The sequence below is a fragment of the Callithrix jacchus genome, chromosome 16 (genome assembly GCF_049354715.1).
Source record: "Callithrix jacchus isolate 240 chromosome 16, calJac240_pri, whole genome shotgun sequence".
NCBI lineage: Eukaryota > Metazoa > Chordata > Mammalia > Primates > Cebidae > Callithrix > Callithrix jacchus.
The window spans coordinates 64,542,169-64,566,437 of NC_133517.1; the positions used below are offsets into that span (position 1 = coordinate 64,542,169).

The 24,269-nt window shown below is 36.9% G+C and overlaps 1 protein-coding gene across 31 annotated transcripts in view; it reads right to left on the reverse strand.

The window, feature by feature from the left end:
• PHF20L1 (PHD finger protein 20 like 1) overlaps positions 1–24,269 on the reverse strand; it is an 82,392-nt gene that overhangs the window by 7,718 nt on the left and 50,405 nt on the right. For all 31 annotated transcript variants that reach the window (XM_035277358.3, XM_035277357.3, XM_078353152.1 and 28 more), the window contains 7 exons: positions 21,819–21,875; positions 20,258–20,365; positions 10,656–10,820; positions 6,784–6,965; positions 5,981–6,080; positions 3,907–4,102; positions 297–657 (listed from right to left, as the gene is read on the reverse strand). In XM_035277358.3, the coding sequence (XP_035133249.1) occupies positions 297–657; positions 3,907–4,102; positions 5,981–6,080; positions 6,784–6,965; positions 10,656–10,820; positions 20,258–20,365; positions 21,819–21,875 (1,169 nt within the window). The remainder of the gene's footprint in view (positions 1–296; positions 658–3,906; positions 4,103–5,980; positions 6,081–6,783; positions 6,966–10,655; positions 10,821–20,257; positions 20,366–21,818; positions 21,876–24,269) is intronic.

A 24,269-nucleotide genomic window follows, 5' to 3' on the forward strand; every position in this document is an offset into this window, starting at 1 on the left:
CATTTGGAATACAATGTAGCTCATGTTTTAGAGGCATCTAATGTGCTTACACAATTCACTTTTGTTAGAGAAACAGTTTATTGAATAACTACAATTCTGAATTAGGAGATAATTAAATGTTGAAATGGTCAGTGATTTCCTGTAGAGAAATTTTTTAAAATCTCGTTACTTTAACAAGTTACTGGAGAACTTGGAAATACAAGTAGAATCTGGGAATTCAGAATGTTTTATTTTATAAAATTTTACTTTGTTGTTCTATCATATTTTCCAAGCAAAGAAAAATAAACCAGTTTTACCTTTTCAGGCATTCCGTGTTCTTTTGCTGAGTATTGTAAACGGTTTTTATTTCTCATGTGGAATTCTTGCTCTTCTTCAAAACTACTAACATCATCATCATCTGAGCTCCCAGGGTCTGCGAGAGATCTACAGTCCTGACCAAAACTTTGTGGCTTTTGATAGCTGTGCTCACTTGTTATGTAAGTTCCTTCCATTTTTACGGGCAAACGAGGTGGTTCTTTATGGTTCGGTACATATTTCTTTTCTTCTCGATTAACTGTGTCTTGCGCTATTTTTTTCTCTAACCCAGCCATTACTTGATCTTGGTCTTTTCGCTTCCCAGAACAAGCCCAAAGATGAAGGTCAGGATGATATTTATTCCTTAAAACAAAGTTGAGAAAACAGCAGTTCAGAAAAACAAAACTCCAGTAACAAGCTAAATACAATAATACATTTCAGAACTAGGTTAGGAGATCTGGGACTCAAGACAAAAGAAAGGTATTCTTTAAGTTAACTCACTCCAGGATTTCATCCAAAATTTGAATTTTCTCAATTTTAGAGAAGTAACACTCAGAAAAGCAGTAACAAACTTGTGTTGATAGTCCATGTCATCATTTGATACACGCATTTCTTTTTCTACTGATTTTTTGTCATTTTTTCATTGTAAAATCTGAAAAACTTTCATGTGAGCATATTTTAAAAACTTTTATTCAGTCAAAAAGTGATAATTCCTGATGGAAAAAAATCCTAAATATAAATGCACAGAAAGTAAAAATTTCCTCTCCCATGGCAATCTTATGATTTATAACTGAGGTATAAACTTCCAGACTTCTTCTATATACCTAAAATTAGTTCTTAAATGGATGTAAGTATACACATCTTCTTGTGACACAACCAGAACACATACAATCTGCCTTTTTGTACTTAACATGCTATAGGCATCTTGCCATATCATTTCATACAGATAGATTTCCCTTACTTTTATTCTATGGGTGAATAGTTACAAATGTCCAGTCTAGCCAAACACTTTCCTGCTGTTCTACGTCTGTGTACTTGTTTGTTCCTTTGCACACAAGTCAGAATATTAAAGCCAGACAAATTTCTAGATACAGAATTGCTGGATAACATGCACATTTTAATTTTGATAGGTACTACCCAAGTGACCTAGAAAGGGATTATACTGACAATCCCACCAACACTCTATGATAATGCCCATTTATCTCATCCTCACTGAACATGTAAGCATGATATTGTACAGTTAATTCTGCAGTAAGTAAAATAGGAATCCAATCATCAGAGCTGAAGTGGAAGGACATTCAGGAGATAAAAACCTTTCAAAAGGCTCAGAATGTTTGCATATTAATAATTTCCAAATTAGATACATACTGAGTTAAATTAGTTCTCTTCCAATAATACTCAAGTATTGCTTCTGAAATTATAAATAAATGTTTTGAATCCCTAGTAATTTAATATTCAGAAAACACTAAAACACTTATATCAGTAAAAGGCATAATAGAAGAAAAGCTGGCACTGTAGTCCAATAGTCCAAGGGGTTGAATTCTGCTGTACCATAGAGAAGCCTAGACAAGTTAAAAATCTCTGTCTTTCACTACCCATCTACGAAATGAGGTAGCTTATTATAAGGATTAAATAAAATATCACACAAAAGTCCATGATGTGTAGGACTTTTAATAAATTGTACATAGTATATATTATGATTTAAAATATTGACATAAAGAGGGTCTATAAGTATATGAAACAGAAATGGTCCAATTATAATCCTTGGCAAAATCAGGAATGCAGAGAAACTCATACTAACATCAAGAAGGAATCAGGTTTTAAAAAAAGGCCTAACACATTAGTCCCTCCCTTAAGTCTTAGCATCGACACGGCCTTTTAAAAAGGAAACTCATACTCAGGCTTATGATAAATGGAAGCAAATTTTATTCAACAGATAGTAACTGAGTACTTACCCTACACTATCAATTGGAGATATAATCCTGAATAGGACACAAGCCCTATTTTCAAGGATCCCATGATGTAGTAGGGGGAGACAGACATAAAAAGAATAAATATCAAAGTGCCTGACACCAGTATGCATGGACTTTGCCAAGAAGAACATGGTCAACTCCAGTTGGGCCAACTCCAGTTAATTATAAAAGGCATCTGCGGGCCGGGCGCGGTGGCTCAAGCCTGTAATCCCAGCACTTTGGGAGGCCGAGGCAGGTGGATCACGAGGTCAAGAGATCGAGACCATCCTGGTCAACATGGTGAAACCCTGTCTCTACTAAAAATACAAAAAATTAGCTAGGTACGGTGGCACGTGCCTGTAATCCCAGCTACTCAGGAGGCTGAGGCAGGATAATTGCCTGAACCCAGGAGGCGGAGGAACGGTGAGCCAAGATTGTGCCATTGCACTCCAGCCTGGGTAACAAGAGTGAAACTCCGTCTCAAAAAAAAAAAAAAAAAAAGGCATCTGCTAGGGGCATTAGTGGTAGAAGCTTATCCTGGTAAAGGCCTAGAGCTATGAAAAAGCTTGCTTCATTTAGGGATTATGGTTTGGGATAGCTGGAACATTGGGGGAAAAGCACAGGGAATATGGGAATATGTGGCAACAAAATGGTAGACAGAGTATGTGTCATGGAAGGACTCAGTCCATTGGACAACAGGAAGATGCTCTAGTACATTAAGATGGAGAACGACAAGCTGATATTTATCTTCTACTAAGCTCACACTGGCAGCAGTACAAAGAATGAAGTGATAGAGTATAAGACTAGAGCCAGAGATAATAGACCAGCATGGCTATCGTCCACGTGAACTGTAACAGCCTGGCTGTGACAGTACCAGTGAGAAGGGAGAGAGGAACGGACTGAACAATGTTCACGAATTGCAATGGATAGGATGTGAAGGACACAGGATGGGAAGGCAAGGAGAGGATGAGGCCAAGTTTCTGGCCATGACAAGTACATCCAAATGAAGAAAATCTTGTGAAGAACCAGTGAATCATCCTGTTTTTACTTAAAATGTGGGCTTTTTACATTTGTTCTTTTAAAGAAGAATTCCAGTCAGGCATTAGGAAGGACTGAAAATAAGCACTTCAAGAATATTCTGATATGTTCTTAAGGGAGGCTGAGACTTTTTTAAGAGAAAATAGTATGGGATGACTAACACATTTGGTGCACAGCAAAGAAGTGGATTCTGGTTTGTAGACTCCCTTCAGCCCCTCTAAATCAATCTTTATGTATATTAAAAAATACACGCCCTGTTTAGAATCTATTTCATCTTGATAGCGTTCCTGAAGGAGGACACAATATATAGGGTTCACCACAGCAACTGCACTTAATTTTGCACATTATGGTGAACATACCAAACAACAGGACAGTGGCTAGGATGTGTTGAATTACTAGATGCTGTATTTACCTTTAACCACATTTACACATTCCAGGAGGATAGGCAGAAAGCACCAACGCATCCAGAGGGTTGTTAATCTTTCCTTGTTTTTAAATATGAAACTTTATTCAAATACCTGTTCTCTCCTCCAAACTGTTACTCTTGACCATCAAAAGGCCAAGAGTGTTGGTCTGAATTAAAATGTCTGCTGTGACCCTCCCTCTGCCGCCCTTCACTTACTTTAGTATTCCAATCTTCAGCTGTAACCCGTGTAGCACTTCTGTAACACCATAGACATCAGCAAGCAGATGATGTGTAGAAACTATCTTTTTGGCATTGAGATGAGAGTAATTTTCTTTGAAAAATGATAACCCGCACATTCTCCCATTATTCAACCACTCCTTATCATAACGGTATTTTGCACTCCACCTCTGACCTGTAGATGAAGTTGACATTAAAGTCACAAAGGACCACACTTAACTCAGATTTTTCTTCAACTGCTACGCTACTAACGTTGCTCATTAAGCAAGGCAAGCTCTAGCAACAGGAGCAGATTCAAATAAGTAAGACAGTGTTTTGAGGAACTGGTGCAGGAGGAGCTCCTCCACACCTTCAGTGTTCCTGCCCACTAACAAGAAGAAACACCATTAAGGGTGTGTTCGGGTTGGTGGCAGATGACACCTACAAAGGGAACCTTGAGCATATTGGCTTCAATGTTTTTTGTAGTTATCACCTGTCCTCTAAAAAGGCTCAAAGGGCTGGATTAAAAACTAGACAGGGACCGGGCACGGTGGCTCACACATGTAATCCCAGCATTTTGGGAGGTCAAAGCGGGTGGATCACCTGAGGTCAGGAGTTTGAGACCAGCCTAATATGGTAAAACCCCATCTCTACTAAAAATATAAAAAGTAGCTAGGCATGATGGCGTGTAGTCTCAGGTATATAGGAGGCTGAGGCAGGAGAACTGCTTGAATCTGGGAGGTGGAGGTTGCAGTGAGCCAAAATCATGCCACTGCACTCCAGCCTGGGTGACAGAGTGACACTGTAGCTCAAAAAAACAAAACAAAGCAAAACAAAAAAAACTAGACAAGGGTTACTTCTCTCATTAACCTTAGTTCTGAATTGGATGAACCATAGAGTTCTACTTGAGTGAATAGGAATCCTTCCCCCATGTCTGTGATTTCACAGAATCCTATGAAATTCCATACCCTCCATGTCAATACAAATTAGATCTTATTACAATTAGGTATTTGTATGCCTGTGTACAACTAGCTAGTTAAAGGCATGGTTTAATCAATGATCTCACCACAGTTGCAAATAGAAGCCATCCAATAAATGCTGCTGAACAAATAACAAATGTCTACATTTGTTATCGAAAGCATACAATGAATAATAAATACTACAAATTTTAGTGAATGAATAAACAAATGTCTACATTCATATGGCTGTGAATAATTCTCTTCCTTCTTACTGTGACTTTTTTGTGACTTACTGTGACTTCTTTCTTTATTTCAAATAGTCATGGGCCCAATTCACCACATGCCTATTATTTGAGAAAACCTAGTTATTTCCTGCCTGGAGGCTAAAGTTATATCCAACATGCAGAATATGCTATCTGAAGACCCTCTAGCATAGAGGAAGGCACCAGGTAGACAGCACAATGAACTGAGAATCAAAAGGCACAGGTTTCATCTCAGTCTGCCTCATCAGTAAAATAAAGGCATCACAGGTGGTGTTCTGAGGCCCCACCTGCTCTACGATGAGTCAAACATGCAGAACTGCCAGGTCAGTAGCATGCAAGTTCAGAACACAGATGCAGGTCTACTCCAATAGCCACAAAGAAGCCTAGCTAGGAGAAGAATAGACAGAGGCTAATTCTTCTCCAGGAAGAAGTCATACCTCTTCTCTTTCAGTAAGATAGTAATTTTGTTGATAAATGTATGCTAACGTATTTAAGCAATCAATATGGAAAACAGAAGTATAAGTGAAAAAATATTTTATAATTTTAATATGGAAGTTGAGTCTAATTGACCACCAAGAAGTACAGTGAGTCCTCCCTATGCATAATTGATAGGTTCTTGGAAACAGACACACTGAATAATGAAATGAATTGTACTATATGCTCATTGATTTAAACAAATTAAGTTCCTCTGGCATATAGCATGCTGTTTCACTTGGATTCAGTTTCCAAGAACCTGTCAATGACATTATGTGAGAACTTGCTGTCGTGGTGGTGAACACAGTTGACACACTCTAGAATCCTAGAGGAGACATGGAGGAATCCTGGCAATGAGCACGGTGTAGAATCTCTTACCCGGTGGGTCCCGGCAGACATAGCAGATGTACTGCTCTGGAATGCTCTCCTCCAGCAGCCCCATGCACACACTATGCTGCCAGCACAAGCACTCTTCACACTGCAGAAAACAGAGGAGTATTAAAGTCACCTGATCCTCACTAGGAATAAGCTAGGAATAAGGATACATTCCCATTCTTTGAATTCGCTAGCTTGACTTCTTACTGCCACTATCAGTTCCATTCTTATTCGACATAACAAAATCAAGTCATAATTATCTTTGAAATGGTCAACTACTTCAAGAACTGTCTTTTGTTGCACCTATTAGAGTATGTTTTGATCAACTATTTAAATCCTAAAAAAGTAATAATTTCTCTAATTTAATTCCCACTGACATTAAGGCAATCACATCATAAAATTTTTAGTTTATTAAAATGTAGAAATAAGAAAAAAAGTAAGTTTGTAGCAGTGTCTATACCAATGATCTCTTAAAGTACTACTCTTGTGGTAAAGCTATAAATTTGTGGTTACCTCCAGAAAACCACTGAAAATGGGAGGAAAAGCAGATTACTCTTTCTTCATGCTCTCAACTAATATCTCCAAATCTTCTGATATCCCAAAATTTGGGTTATGCTTTCCTTTTATCTTAAAGATATCTTTCATACAAGAAGTCGCTAACTCCTGCAACAAAATTTTTCCCTGTTTTTAAGAATACTGGAAATTTCTATTTTTTAATCACTGACATGTGAAGGGTGACTATATACTGTTAATTATTATAATAACTAACATGGATGCAGTATAGAGAAGAAAGGTTAGCCAATTACCTGGATCATGAAGCCATTCTCCTCATCCATCTCACAAACACATCGCACAATTTCATTAAGAGCATCATCTTCATCCTGAGATTCCTCAAAATTGGTTGAATCAAAGTCCTGATTGTATTCATCCCCACTCAGAAGCAAACTCTCCGTTGAAGAATCATCTAGGAAGTCTACATCTGATAAGTCTAGAATATATATAAGAAGTATACTCAGCACCACATCTTTTTTATATTTTCATGTCATTTTTCATAAAGAAAGGAGCCATGAGAAGCGATCATAAGCTATTAAACATTTTAAAAGGGGGAGCAAACAAATGAGAATATTGTATTGTACTTGTCTCTGGACACAGAAACAAAAGATTTTTGAAGCTTAGACTATTATGACTGCTTTACATCTTAGAGTATACACTATTATAAGTAATTCAAAGTATCTTTTAGACTTCATGCTTACAGAATTTATGGCTAAGGCCAACATCAAAAATTTAAATTTGCATAGTTTTCATATACTTTCACAAACACGATCCCTTCTGATCCTCTTAAAAACCCTGGGTTGTCCCCTTGTGACTTCATACTATTGATGTGACTCCGCTGTCTGTGGACCTGAGGATAGGTGTGTGTAGTAAGTCCCCATTGGCCAGCATAAGCTGGCTCTAGCACACCACTGATGATTCATTCTTTGTATTTTTTTCTTCTTTCTTTTTTTGGATTAATAAAATGCTTTTTGAAAATTCACACACACACACACACAAAAACCCAAAACAAAAACAAAAACCTGGATTGTAAAGAGGACAGGTTTTATTATTTGTACTATAAACTTCAGAGAGGTAAAGGAGCTTGCTTAAGGTCTAAAATCAACAATACCATCATTGACAGTATCAGTAGCATCAACTACTATGTACTTAGTAAGCACGCAGTACTATATTAAGCACTTTAAACATAAGACATATAACTTGCTCGAGAAATGTAGTCATGGAGTGGGAAAGCAACCGAATACCAGGAATGCCTGATTCTCAAGCCTGTGTTCTTACTCACTTAACCAGTATTTCTTAAAAACAGAACACTGAGTTCCCCCAAGGAAGTTTTAAAATGTATTAATTTTGTTTTTGGTAACAATTTTTTTAAATTAAGCATTATCTAGAAACTAGATCATAGGGATGACAACTACATACAACTCAATTTACATGCCAGGTTTTAGGTGTGTGTGTATAATAGTGTCAATGCCAAACCCGACTGTTTTGCTCAGGTTATTGAGGAAAAGAAAATTGAGACAGACATGGGGGAATCTTTATTTATAACAAAGGAAAATAAATGATGATGGGACACTAAATTTTTTGCAGAGTTTGGATGGAGAAATGTTAGGAAAACAGAGTCATCACGAGTCACAGAATATCATATAACACTGTGTGTGAGCTCCTGACAGAGGCTATTCAACAGAGTAGCTTCCTACCTCACATCCTATCCCCAAGCCACATTCTGAGTTATCCCTTGACCTGCTTATCATCTATCTCTGCATTGTTGAATGCTATATCCCCAGTGATTAGAATGAGGTCTGATATATAACATAGCCACTCCAGAATGTTTGTAGAAGAACTAAGGAGTCAGAGAGAGAACATTTCCTTTTCGGACCTAATCAGATTGGACTGAAGTTGAACAGATTCGAACTTTTAAAATTCAAGCTATTTATACTTTACATATTCAATATGACAGTGTTTCCTCTATCAGCTTCTAATCTGGCATTTTTCTTGATTCAATGTTTTTGAATGTTTGGTTGTTGAATTATTATTTTATAGAAAAATAAATAGTTTCCTTCTCTTTGACGTCAGAGGACATACGGAAGGAAGGTCAGCAGAAATAGATAATAGAGAATACAGAATGAATAGAAAATATTCATTGAGCTAGTAAATCAACTAGATAAGGAAAATCTAATATGAACAGTATAACTTGTTTTAAAAGAACCTAAAGAGGAAAATTAAACCCATCCATGATCTTGCTGGCTTAAATCCAAATTTTCTTTTGGGTTTTCCCAAGTACAAGTTAATTAGAATGTGGACAAAACAGATTCAAATACTGTTGTAGCATATAAGCTGTATTAAATAGGCCCGGCACAGCGGCTCACACCTGTAATCCCAGCACTTTGGGAGGCCATGGCAAGAGGATCACTTTAAGCTAGGAGTTTGAGACCAGTCTGGACAAAAAAAAAACACCTCATTTCCACAAAAGCAAAAATAATTTGCTAGGCATGATGACATGTGCTAGTAATCTTAGCCACTCAGGAGGCTGAGGCAAGAGGACTGATTGGGTCAAGGAGTTTGAGGCTGCAATGAGCTACAATCACACCACAGTATTTCAGCCTAGGCAACAGAACAAGAACTTGCCTCAATAAGTAAATAAATAAATAAAAATCAATTTGAAACTATATCATTGAAAGGAATTAGTGTATCTCACATATACTTGCATGGCAAAAATTACCAGGTTTTATGGTGTTAGCCAGCAAATTTATCATATTCTCCAGAAAATCCAGTTTGAATAACTCCCAAGCATTAAACATACGCTCAGCTGAGCTTTGGAAGTTGAGTAAAATGGATGATAGGGCTGAAAGTTATGTAAGAAGCAAATAAAAGCTCCCCCTTGTGCTTAAATAGCCACCTAGACAATGGCTCCAATTGAGTGGCCACAAGAACAGCTGTTGCCTTCCAACCACTTCCCCTTATACAGTCACTGCTATTTCCTGAGACAGCATTTTGCAAGTATGGTTCCCTGACCAGCAACATTATCATCACCAGGCAACTTGTTAGAAATCAGAAATTCTGAGGGTGAGGGCCAGAAATGTGTTTTAATGCACCATCCAGGCAGTTCTGACACATGCTAACATTTGAGAACTTCTGGCCTAAGACCTGATTAACATTCCTTTTCTTTCTCCTGGCTCAGTACTTGATCGCAAGGGCAGGGCAGAGACAAGAAAGAACAGAGAGTACCCATCTGCGGCTCCTCTCACACTCTTCCAAGGATTCTTGCTTCAGCACCACAGCTAGCCTAGATATAACCCCTATTCTCCACCTCTCTACAGCAAGAGATGATCTTCAGATCTTGATCATTTACTGCAAGGGTGTTCTTAACTTGATTACCAACTTCTGCTTCTCCACAGAATTGCCTAGAAGTTGTATGTTGCCAGGATCCTTCCAAAAATATCATTTAATTGTGCCTTATGGTAGGACCCATGATCAGTATACTTTTAAAGCACCACAGCAATGATTAGAAGGTCCGCCTGGAGTTAAGAACCACTGAACCATGGGTAAAAGGGGACTTGTGTTTGCTGGAAAGAGTGGTGGTAACTTCTTTTTAATCCCCTCCCACATCTCAAGCTTTCTAAAAATAAAATCTCACAAGTGTCATGTGCTATAAAGGAAAGAAAATGCTTTCTCCATAGAAGCCAGGGAGGAGTTAGACCCAGAAGTGAATGGTGCAAAAGAAAACACTTAACCTAGTATCCACCATCGAACTCACTCACAAGGATCCTGGACTGTACAAGCGCTGAAGGTCTTGTCCCTTATTCCTCATTCTCTGACTCTGGTCCTTACTGCATTAGAGCTCTACTCTTATGCCACAGCCCTCAAAGTCTAGAGCTGGGAACTCTCTTCTTAATTGCTTGTAATATTGGAAGGAAAGTAAGAGTCCTCAACATTTTCCACTGTTGGTATAAAGCCAATTTAACTTTATATAAACTAAAAAGTAGTTCAAATTTCTCATGTCAAGACTTTCATATTAGTTTAGCTAACAACTTTTTAAATTGTGTGCCCTTAACAGAGTATGTTTTATTCTCAGTTACACATTTAAGAATTGTAAATCTTGTTTGAACCATTACATGGTCACACATACTTTCACCACTAAGATCAACGGACAGAATTGCCCTTGGGTACTGATAGGTTGTAGTTTTCTCCATAAACATGCTTCGTGGAGCCAGAGAACTCCCAGAAGATCGAGTTAGTGGAGAAGAGCACCTTTCCAAAAATTCGAGGGAACTGTCTTCATAGTCTGAATAGTCTGCAACATAAGATACATAAAGAAATATTAATAACGTGTCAGGTAATTAAGAAAGGTCACCATAAAAATAATGAAAGTCATGTGCAGGATACATCAAATAATCATGCTACCACTTTCTCTTCTCATTCATGAAAAGCTAGATATGTATCTGAGAAAGTGGGTTTAGCAAGAACACTTGGGAAACCAACATACCCCAGACAACATATATATATATATATATATATATATATACACATAGTAGGGAGCACCAGGTTCTAACTGGTACCAGTAAACTTTTGTGAAGTATTACAGAGGTGAAAAAGGATTATTTCTACATTTTCTCTCCATTATAATCACAACTATGTCTGCAGTAAAATAAGCAAGATGACAACACATGGGGAAGAACACACACTGGAGCTGGTGGGAAGTGGGAGAGAACATCGGGAAAAATAGCTAAGGTAATGCATGCTGGGCTTAATACCTAGGTGATGGGCTGATCTGTGCAGCAAACCACCATGGCACATGTTTACCTATGCAACAAACCTGCACATCCTGCACATATAACTTATCTGGTTGGTGCAAAAGTAATGCAATTACACCTAAGAAAAGTTGAAGAGAGGAAAAAAAAGATATGCAAGATGGAAATTAACCTTTTTTCTTCCTCACAATTTGTAAAAAAGTTCTCCTGATGTCTAGCACATCAATTATATAGTGATACTCATATCAATATTTTTTCAACTAAAAAAATCTCTGCAAATAATTAACTAGTCCTGGAATAAATCTGTAAAAATTCTGTTTTTCTCAGTTTGGAATGAATCCCACAGATGTTTGCAAGGGGAGAAGCCATATGCAGCATACTGGAAAGCTGAGGGTATAGTGAGGGAAGGAAACACGGAGGCGGGGGTGTGATTCCAGGCATGTGCGAAGGCTCTGAAGCTGAAGAGTGGATGATGCTACATTTGGCCAACTGTAAGACTGGCTGAGCACAGTGAATAATGGGGAAACAAAGCTAGAGTGACAGGAGCCAGATCAGATTTTTTTAAAAAAGTTTTACCAGAATGCAATAAAACCTCCATTATTCAATGGTTGTGTGGAGGAGCAGGATATGACAGGTGAAGTTCCATTTCTGGAGGATCACCCTAGCTGTGGAGTAGAGGATGGAGTGCAAGAAGACACATGTAAAAACAGGGGGATGCTTCAGAGGCTACAGCAGGAGTCCAGGCAAGAAATGCTGGTGGCTCAGAACTTGAGTGATGGCAACTAAGGGGCAGATTAACAAAGACACAGTGCTGTTACAGACTGGAGGCCAAGAGCTAAGGTGCATTATCAAAACTGATTTCCAGATTTTTGCTTGGGCAACTAGGTGATGAAAGTGGATCTGAGATGGGGCTGAAGAATAAATGCAAGGTGGAAAAACCAGAGAAGAAACAGAAGTTTAGAGGAGGGTTCTGTAATATGGGAAATCTTACACATCCTTGCATGAACCTAAAGATGAGGGGAAGGGGGATGGCAGTGGTGAAAAATGCCAGATTAAGAAGAGAAAGGCAGACATTCCCTCCATTTTAATAGAGGCAACGAAAAGGAGTATTTTCAGGTATGCATGCAGATGTGGTGGACAGACTATGGAAAAGTTCCCACCTGATGATGTCTGTCTCCTCACCTCTGTGAGGAAAAGGGAATACATAAAAGGTGGAAACAAGTGGGAAAAAGGAAAGACAGAGAGTGGAGAAATGAGCTTGTAAGAGAAGTACTGGTTTGTACCTAGTACTACTCTGTACTAAGTATCCATTTGAAGTTGGGAGTTGTGGGAGGCAGAATAATATTCCCCTCAAAATGTCTATGTCCTAAGCCCTAGAACCTTTAAATGGGCTCAGACATGTGGAAAGGTGGAATTAAGGTTGCTAATCAGCTGACCTTACAACAGGGAGAATATCCTGGATTATCCAGGTGGGCCCAATGTAATGGGAAGGGTCCTTAAAAGTGAAAAGATGGAGGCAGAAGAGACAATGTGAGAGTGAAACAATATGAGAAAGACTGGACCATTGCTGGCCTTGAAGATGGGAACAGAACAAGAGTCAAGAAACGCAGCAGCCTCTGGAAGCCAGAAGAGGCAAGAAAATGGACTGTCCCTGAGAGCCTCCAGAGAAAAATGAGGCCCTGCTGATACCTTGGTTTTAACCCAGAGAGACCCACTTTGGACTTCGGACCTCCAGAACTTTAAGATAATAAATACGTACTGTTTTAAACCACTGATGTGCAGTAATTTGTGACAGTAGCAATGGGAAACTTCCACTGGTCATCATAAATACCACAGCATAACCAACACTGCTTGAGTCAGCTCTTTATGTGTATTAACTCTTAATCCTCACAAGCATCCATAAGGGAAGGAGGACTGTCAGTAAAGAACTGTGGCAGGGGCCGGGCGCGGTGGCTCAAGTCTGTAATCTCAGCACTTTGAGAGGCCGAGGCAGGTGGATCACGAGGTCAAGAGATCGAGACCATACTGGTCAACATGGTGAAACCCCGTCTCTACTAAAGATACAAAAAATTAGTTGGGCACGGTGGCGCGTGCCTGTAATCCCAGCTGCTCGGGAGGCTGCGGCAGGAGAATTGCCTGAACCCAGGAGGTGGAGATTGCGGTGAGCCGAGATCGTGCCATTGCACACCAGCCTGGGTAACAAGAGTGAAACTCCGTCTCAAAAAAAAAAAAAAAAAGAACTGTGGCAGGACAGATTAACGAAATTGCCCAAGAACACATAACTATCCATGGCAAAGCCAACATTCAAACTCAGGCAGCCTAACTACGGAAGCTGCACTCTATAACAAGTGATATAGGTGTATTTCAACATTTAAAGTGTGTACAAGCTGGCAAGCTTGTTAAAACCCAATTCCTGGACCTCATCTCCAGTACACTGGGAACGAAACACTCCCCCCAGACGATGCTGATGCTGTCAGATTACAGCAGGTTTTGGGCAGCACTACCTTATTCTGCCTCCAAGGGTCTTACCATAACCGCAGTTTGCCCAATGCCATGTTACTTAGACCCAGTCATGGAAAGCGCATTTATTAAATGCTAGGTACTATATCAAGTACTTTATAATGATTATTTAATTCGAACAAGAAATCTATGCAGTAAAACTATCAATTACCATTTATTTGAGAAGAAAGGAAATTGGGATGTAGAGAATTTAAATAACCTGTCAAGGGTCACTTAGCTCTAAGTGTTATAGGCAGGATTTGAGTCCCTGTGCTCAACCTTCAAGGCTGCCTTCTTATCAACTCCATTCTGTATCGCCCTTTCAGCAAAAGTAAACGTAGATGCAGAGTCTGATTGTAAAAATAATGAAAGAAATCTCAATTTTGTGCTAAAATAAAACGTGGCTGATATTTAATGTTTCATTAACAAATGAACAAAACTTGGCATTCTGCACCCTGTCTGTGTTCCCCATTCCAATCCCTTCTGGCTATTATCTGTTATGCTTCAAGGCTTAGATTGGAAGTGGTCTCCTACATAAAGCCCCTTCCTTGATCGCATCAGCTTTTCCAACTTAAAGATTTATTTTGTACTACTCTGAACACACATATCAGACCTCCCTGGTAGAGATTTATGTACGCTTATCATTCTTACTACATACTTAAATGACTTCAAGCTCCTTGAGGAAATCTTTATTATGCAATGCTTTCAATTCTCTTTTCCCTTCTAACTCTCTGTCTTTTTAATCTCTAGATGCTTTCAGTATCCTTATATTCACAGACACATGAAAGTGATGAAGTGATTTGCTCAAAGTATCCAAGCTAAAAACTGGCAAAGATGCCACTCTTAAATCCTAACATGGTGACTTCTCATCCACACAAATTAAACACAACGTCAGTATTATGTCTCGTAAACCAATTCTGTTACTCAAAACATATCATACCCACTACCTCATAGAATAATAAAAAAAAACTAGATAAATTATTACTTTGCAGAACTGCATTAAAGTAACAAATAAGGACAAGAACTTAGTATGCCAACAAAAACAAGTAAAAACTTGTGGAAGAGAAGAATACACAGTTTGATAAATAATATTTCAGGTATTAATAACCTAGCATGGTGGTTAAAGTTAAAAATTCAGACTAATAAGTCAAACTGCTAGGATTTAAAATGAATCTGCTTTTCACCACTTGCTAGCTATGAGACCTGGAGACCTCTCTTTTTCACTCTGTCTCAGTTAACTGAGGGTAAAATGGAAATAACAAACCCTACTGTAAAGGGTTCATTTGAGGGTTAAATGAAGTAGTAATATTTATAAAATGCTAGTTTTTGGTACATAAGTACCAGCAGGATATATGTAATCATGTTGAGCAGTAAATAAGAGTTTGAAACTCCCTATGGTGCTAACTGTACACTAAAAAACACATCAAGAATCTCATACAGTAATAATGTCAATTCTTTAACATTAAGATGTCTTTAAAATTTCAAAGTTACTTAAAATCCTGTATTTCCCACTTAAAGACCACTCTTCTAGTTTAACCATCTGGGGGAAAGTGTCATTTCTAAGATAAAGTAAATAGCTCAGAATAAATTCTTCTCAATGCAATAATTAATTACAAAGATGATAGTGATTGCCAAACTCAACACCTGCCTTTTATAAATAGCAATGTTTCTGTGCATCTTACCAGGACTCTACCTCACGAAGTTAAGATGTTCATTTGTAAGTCTGATTTTTAAATGTAAACAAATATATATGGTTTTGTTTTTTATTAAAAAATAAAAATATATACCATTTAGAGTATATTTTAATGGCTCTTTATAAAGGGTTACTATAGTTAAGGCCTGGTCACAATTCTAAGGTGCAAGTTTTTTGACCATTTTTCCTCTATTAATCCTAATTTCTCTTTCTTCTTTCAAGTTACAATTTACCACATTCTCCTAAGTTCTGTCCCTCATTTTGCTGCCAATCATGGGCCTCTTCTAATTTTGCTTTGTATCGGCCCCTGTTATCTTTTTCCCCACTTTCACAGGTATTTTGTATATAAGATTCTGTGTCTGCTACTAAATATTAGAACCAACTAATATTTATTTGCTGCTGTGCGGTAAGATGACTTAAAATAGCTGGCCATTCCTGCAGTGACAATGTAGGTCTCCACTGGAACACATAAGCTAGGCAAATCCCTTGAGAGTCTCTGGTCAGGTGGGAGTTCATCTGGAAGTTTTATTTGCAGCCTGAGCTTCTCATACTTGTACTGTGACATACCACTCACAGGAGGGTATTCACTGACCAAATCAGTTCATGGTGAATGGTTTTTGTTTACCAAACTCCAGAGTTTCCTACATCTACATCATTTTTAGCTTGAATTTACAGCTATATATGAAGAGGTGATGTGGGGGCGGGCAGAAGGGAAAGGAGTGAGGAGCAAGGCACATACAGAAGTGCCTGGACATGTTCAAGATTCTCTCTGGAAAGCGGTTTCAAGCTTATGAACTCCATTTTGATCCTGTATCTTCAAATCTACTCTGGCTTTTGAATTCAAGAATGTAGAAACTTTACATTTTGTGGAAAATTAAATGTTATTTTTGGACTATGGAGAGTTAAAATCTGAAGAATTTAGCAACAATTATTACCAACTACAAAACTGCTCAGTTGGATTTATATTTTTTAAAACTGGTTTTATTAAATGTGTAATAATTATGAAAAAATGTGCATGACACAAAGAATATCAATACCACAAAACACTTAGGTACTGATCCCACAGTTTAAGAGAGTGTCATCATTTCTGAAGGTCCCTTTGCACCACTTTCCAATTTGAACTGATAACATTCCTTCCCCACCTTAGAGGCAATCACTGTCCTGAATTTTTGTTCATCATTCTCTTGTTTTTCTTCATGCTTTCCCCACACAGTTGAATCTCTAAAAAATATACTGTTTAATTTTATAATTTTTTATCTTTACATAAGTGAAATATTATGTTTTCTTCAGTTACTTGACTTTTTTTTTTTTTGAGACGGGGTTTCGTTCTTGTTACCCAGGCTGGAGTGCAATGGCACGATCTCAGCTCACCGCAACCTCCGCCTCCTGGGTTCAGGCAATTCTCCCACCTCAGCCTCCCAAGTACCTGGGATTACAGGCGTGCGCCACCATGCCTAGTTAATTTTTTGTATTTATAGTAGAGATGAGGTTTCACCATGTTGACCAGGATGGTCTCAATCTCTTGACCTCATGATCCACCCACCTCGGCCTCCCAAAGTGCTGGGATTACAGGTGTGAGCCACCGTGCCCGGCCCCAGTTACTTGATTTTTAGGTTACCATTTTGTTCCTGAGATTCTGTAGTGGCAATTCATGTATTTATTCCACTGAGGGAATGCATGACTTTTGATGGAGAGCTGGGCCGTGTCCGGTACTGCTGTGAACACTCTCATTTGATGTATCCTGTGAGTTTCCTCAGGGATTTTTAGGCCACAGGGCACACACAACACCTTACTCCCTGGTCCCCATCTGGAATTCCCACAGTAGTTGAGTAGTTGCCCTCATTTCCTCAGCATCATCTGCTATTATCTACCTGGTCATTTGTGCCAATAGAGCAGGTATGAAACAGACTTCACGATGCTTTAAAAACTGAGTTTCACTGTCTGATTTTCTGAAGTCTAACCAATTCTGCATACAATCCTATGTGGTCATATCCTTTTAACACATTGCTAGATTTGATTTTATAACATTCATTTATGGATTTTGGATCTACATCCATAAGTAAGAAGAGCTTGCGGCTGTGCTTTCCCATATTATTCTCTCCTGATTTTGATAGCAAAATTATTTAAATCATTTAAAATAAATTTGGAGTTGTGTTCATTCCTAGGGGTACCATAAAAAATTACCATAAATTTAGTGGCTTAAAACAACAGAAATTTATTCTCTCAAAGTTCTAAAGGCTGGAAGTAGAAAATCAGGGCTTGACAGGGAAGTGCTCTCTCTGCAAGTTCTAGGGGCAAATCTTTCCTTGACTTGCAACTTCCGGTTCCTTGGCTTGGGGCTGCATCCCTGATTTCTACTCCATCTTCACATGGCCTTCTCTCCTGTATCTCTCACATCTCCTTTTCCTTTCTCTTAAAAAGACACCAGTCACTAGCTTTAGGGTCCATCCTAAATCCTAGATGATCTCATTCTGAGATAGTTAATCATATCAGCAAAGATCTTATTTTCAAATACGGTCACAGTCACAGATACTAGGGGTTAGGACTTAGACCTGTATTTTTGGGAGACACTATTCACCCCACTACAGGAGTCCTTCCTCTTTTCCTAAATTCTGAAATAAATTTACATTCATTTGGAGTAATCTGTTCTTTTAATGTCTGGTAGGACTTGGCAGCAACTTTCTGGGCCTGGCCTTTTGCTTTGTGGAAACACTTTTAAATACTGATTAAATTTATTTTAAGGTCTGGATTATTCAGGTTTTTAACTTTCTTCTTGTGTTTCATTTCTGGCAATTGTCTATACTTCCCTCTAACCTTTCAAGTTTATTGGCATAAAGCTGTTTATATCATCTTCTTTCTAAAGTCTGAAATATGTGCAATTACATTCTCTTTATTTCTAATATTATTTATTTGTGCACTTTGTCTTTTTTTCTTAATTAGTCCTCCCAGAGCTTTGATTAAAAAAAAAAAAAAAAAAAAAAGCTAAATATGGCACTTTAAAATTCTTCCCAGCACACTTTTTTTTTTAGTTTGTCCATTTCTACTCATATGATTATTACTTACTTGTACTTTTATAGATTTATTTTTGTCCTTTTCTAACTCTGTAAGCTACAGGTTTAGCCAATATTTATTACTACAAATACAAGTGTGTATGACAATACATTTTCTTCTCAGAAGTGTCATTTTAACTACATTCACAAGTTTTGACACACAATGTTTTTATTATCTTTCAGGTTTGTAACATCACTTTTACTTTCCCTTTGAATTTGCTCTTTATCCATGAATTATTAGATTTCTAAACTTTCAGAGCTTTTCCAATTACCTTTTTTATGTTGGTTCAAGGTAAACATATTGTGGTCAGAAACCACGGGTCTGTATTATACCAATTTTACAATCTGTTGAGATCTGCTTAAAGCTGCATCACAGGGTCAATTTTAACAAATTTTTGTGTCCGGCTGAGAAAACTATATATACTCTACAGCTGCTGAGTCCATGTGGTATATGAAGCTATTAGATCAACTATGCTGTTGCTTTCCTATCCTTACAGAATATTTTTTAGCTTTATTCATTTATTAATTACTGTGAAATACATGTCATCAGTAATAAAAAGATACATCATCATTAATGATGTTATTCAGGGATAAAACTTAGAAATTTTATATCTAGGAAGACACAAAGTGAACTGAACCTCTACTACTACATGGTAACCTCCTATCTCTAGGAATGATTTGTGCATTAATGACTATCTTATCTGTATAATATCTACTCTAATTTTCCTTTCAGGTAGTATTTATTTACCATATTTTTTCCACATTTTTATTTTCAACATTTCTCTATCCTCTTTTATCCTTACATTTATATATGTCTCTTACAAATAATATGGCACTGTATTTTATAATCTACTATGATAATGTTTATTATATAATTACTAATACATTTGGATTTACTTCTAATATCTTATAATTTGTATTTTTTTTCTCCTTTTTCTATGATTTTCTCTATTAACTGCCTTCTCTGGATAGTTTATTCACTATATTTATTCTAAATATAATGAACTAAACTTTGAGAGTTATACCTTATGCTTCTATTCTTTTAGGATTTACGTCAGATATTTTAACCTGCAGATTTAACTTATTAGAGCTAAAAGCAACAAATCTCTTTCATTTCTCCAAAACATTTCAAGGAGCTTAAAAATGCTGAAATACAAAGATGCTACTCCCAATGTACAAGGTGTATCATATATTTTTGTTCTGTTTTTCTCCATACAATGAACTGTTTGTCAATGCTCAGATTTACCCACGTATTTACACTTGGCTAACCATGTCTTCTGGCATCTTGAATTTCCTTTTGCCATCATTTTCCTTCTGCCTTCAAGTACAGCCTTTAGGGTTTCCTTTAAATACAGACTGCTGATACCAAATTCTGTTGGTTTCTCAAGTTCTTCTAAAAATACCTATTTTGCTCTCATTCTTGAAAGCTAAGTTAAGGGTCTCTATAATTCTAGACTGAGAATAATTACTTGAGCATGCTAAAGGGTGCTTGGTCAAGGCACTGAGTCTACTAAAATGCCAGAAGGAAACGTGTCTAATCAGTTGCAACAATTAATTTATAGACCAGAGTAAAACAGAGTAGTATATTTTTGAAATTTCATGTCAAAGGAAAGCTACAGAAACTTCTCAGTTCTCAACACGAGGATCTTGTCATAACTGCATTTTGTAAAAGAAAAGGGGAATCAAAGGAAACTTCAGATTTTTTAAAAAGGGGGAATAACCATCTCATTGTACTTACCATGCTGCTTAGATTTCTTTTTCTTTTTTTTCTTCTTCTTTTGTTTTGGTTTGTAGTGATCTTTGTCTCTCTTCTCTCTTCTTTCCTTATCCTTTTCTTTTCTCTTACCTAAAAGATGTAAGTGAATACTTCAGCAATCATGACTGATCCTGGGCTGTTACTTTGTGGTAAACCTAAATGCAGCATTTATGTTTTAATCAGCTATTCCAGTCACCTGCCCAGAGTGGATGGGTTCAATTAAACTGTTCATGTCATGACTCTGGAAGTCCTGATAAGCTTATTGGACTATAAGAAGGGATCTTCATTAGCAGTGCTGAGAAATCCCAACTCCTGATACCTTAAAGTTAACACAGACAGTAGTTAAAACCTTTAAATGAGTAATATTCTCAATTTCTTGATGTGGTGAGAAGTTAAACTCCATAATTTAAAAGGACCTGAATGAAGAGACTCAGCATTTCCATATGTAATTTAATGAGAAAATATATCAGGATATTTAAAAAAAAAAACTTGGACTTTATTCTTTGGAAAAGCTTTAAAAAATAATTAAATCCCAGCACTTTAGGAGGCCGAGGCAGGTGGATCACAAGCTCAAGAGATTGAGACCATCCTGATCAACATGGTGAAATCCTGTCTCTACTAAAAATTCAAAAAATTAGCCAGGCATGGTGGCGCATGCCTGTAATCCCAGCCTCTCAGGAGGCTGAGGCAGGAGAATTGCCTGAACCCAGGAGGCGGAGGTTGCGGTGAGCAGAGATCATGCCATTGCACTCCAGCCTGGGTAACAAGAGTGAAACTCCGTTTCAAAAATAATAATAATAATAATTAAATCAACTCATAAACAACTCCTCCAGCCTTTAATTACATTCTCTGTGTGTTTAACAATGAAGGCTAAGAACATAAGGAAAAAAATGTATTTCACTAATCTTTCCCAAAACTGTAAAGCATTCTTTTCCACAACCATATGTACTTAAAAAAATATTAGAGCAGTACCCTATAACATTTCAAATTAAATCACCACATATATCCTACTAACTATTGCTCCAACTCACAATGGTTTAGCCTATAACTTATCAAACGTATTTGACCAACTTTCAGTGATTCGAGCTCCAGTTAGCTAATCTACAGACTATATAAGACTATCATCCATCATTTCTTGACTTTTAGTCATTACAGCACAGAAAATAGAAAATAGAAACCTCAAAAACTTTTTTGTAAAGTATATTGAAGAAGTATGAAAAAAATTACTATTTTAATCTATCATCTATTCTCTAAAGTCTCAACAATATTAAATCGATGACTATTTTTGAATAGCTATAATTTTGGCTAGGGATGATCATAAACACAAAAGTTCTCAGAGGAAGCAAGAGACCCACTTGACAAAAAAGTTACATATAAACCAAGATAGGTGTTTAATAAATCACATATCTGGAGCTAACAATAGTAAGAACTAAAACAGACGATCACTTACACCTAAGGAAGCATTAACAGGTAAAGAGTAAGGGGCAGACTATCTCTGTCAAGCTTTATAGTCTTTTGCTTAAAGATTACTTTCTGTTCATACCAAATGCTGTTGAGCTTTTTTCTTCCAATTTCACTTTTTTTTCTGTTTTCGATATTCCTGTGGGTTAGGGGAAAAATATGTAAGTTTAATCAGAAAAAGTTAAAGTACGGGACATTTTATATTACAATTGCTCATAAAACTATGTAAGACTCTTTGTCCTAACAGTCTATATGTTTTACTGCCTCAACTGGTAACAAAGTAGTGAGATTTCTTACCTTAAAAAATAACCAAAACAATAAATTAAATGTGATTTTTGTTATTCAGACTACTTAGGTTCAACTCTTGTTTCCACCACTTACTAGCTGTATCGCCTTGAGAACATCATTTAATGCCTTTGTGCTTCAGTTTTCTCTTCTGTCAAATAGGAATAAGTCTATATACCTCATGCAGTTATAAGGATTATGTCAGTCATAATATGTAATTTTTTTCATTTTTCTCTTTTGTAGTAGGGTGATAATTTAACACCACACTATTTATAGAAATAGCATAAATATGAGTCTAACCATTTAGAAAAAGTTAACTGTATTAGGCCATCAGTAAAGGTCTACTCTAGCACCACAGCCTTTGGCAATCCAAAAGATGCTGAAATTCACCTGAGTCGTAAGTCCAGGTACCATCTCTACTTCTGTGACAGTTACAACATGAATGCTATTTGGATTATTCAAATGAAATACTAAACTCCATATTAAAGCATACTGGTTTTCAACAATCTGTACACAATTTTTAAACTAATATTTAAGCTCTTCTGCCTAAAACAACTTGTACCTTTGAATTCCATTATGAATGCACTGTTAGGTAATGATAATAGCCAAAATAAAACTGTTCTGCAAACCACTTTTGTTCTACATATAAATGTAAAATACAAAGACATATTTATATATTAAAATATTCAGTGTCAATAAATGTTCCAATATAGGTATTAATAGTCCAAAATTCATTTTTAAAGCAATATTGCACTTTAATTACTGCGCAGCTGACACAGGTACATTTAATCAATTCATATTCAACCATTCCCAATGCTAATATCTATTTGTGGCTAGTGTTAGTCTAAAAAAATACTTTAGTACATTTAAAATTCAATTTTAGTCCATTAAATTATGCTTTAATATCATCATTTACTAGTTCTTTAATTTTTAAAAATCAGTCTACAACAGTATCAAAAAAGCTGACATTTCATTAATCTTACTTCAAATATTTCTATCATTTAAACATAACAAAAATATAAAAATACCACTCAAGTCAAATGCCAATAAGGCTCTAGTAAGTTTAAATGTAAATAAGAATATTGATATTTGTTATGACAGAAAATATGGAAGGGACATCACAGCAAAGAGAAATTTTCTTATTAGCAAGACTGTTGAACAAATACATCACTTCCTTCTGTTTACTACTTACTGCACTATTAGAACTCCACAAATTTTACGCAATTTCCTTGAAAACAATAAAGCGCTTACAAGGCAAACCATGAGGAATGTGCTTTCCAAATCCTGAGTGGTAGAATAGATATATTCAGATATATTGCTAACAGCGATCACTGCCTCTTAGGTGCTTACATCTCTGGAGCATTGCATCTCTAGGGAAAAGGTAGAGCAATGATGCTTATAATCTGCTGGGGTGGGGACGGGGAGTCAGATTAAAGGAACTGTCTTACCAGGCTACCTTGACTGACTAGAATGTGTGCCACCCTTAGGTACTTGGAAGACAAATAAAACAGTTACGAACCACTGCACCAGGAACACAGAAGTTAACAGAGCAGTACAGATGCAGTCATTCCCAGAGTGGGTTCCAGAGTGTCAGCTCTAGATTTAGTTTTTCATGTTTTAGTGGTTCCCAAACCATTCAATTTCATAAATGATAAAATTTCAAAAGTAAAACTGGGGACTTATAAAGGGGTTGTTGATGTTTCTACTCAAGTAAAAATTTAAAATAAATATTCATACCTGCAATGGCAGGACTTTAAAAAATACTTACACACAAATAGGAAAACAAAAGAGACCATTCCAGAAGTCAACAAGAAAAATACGTTTAGTTTTACAAGAAGTTCACTATCTTGTCTTTATTTCACTACGTGCTAGAATTTGGTGACCAAGGTACCAGAACATTAGTTTGTAGAACAGTAATTTTTAAACTAAATTTTAGCAACAGAACATTTAAAAAATATATATTATCTGGCAGCTGAATGCAAGAACAAAACCCAAAACACAAATGGAGCTACTCAAGTTAAAGTCACAGAGGCAGATGTCTGAACCATGCTTGCTTGCACACAGTTTAAAAACTAGTAATACAGAGCAATTTCTCAAGCCTCTTCTGGTAAGTTAAGCATTACAGATTCTCCTGGCTAAAAAGAGAGGCAATCCCTGAGACTCTCCATGGAAACCCCAGGCTCTGTACAAGCCATGAACATTTGGTATGAGGGTGGAGGCAGATTACAGAGTCTCCAGTTGTAGTTTT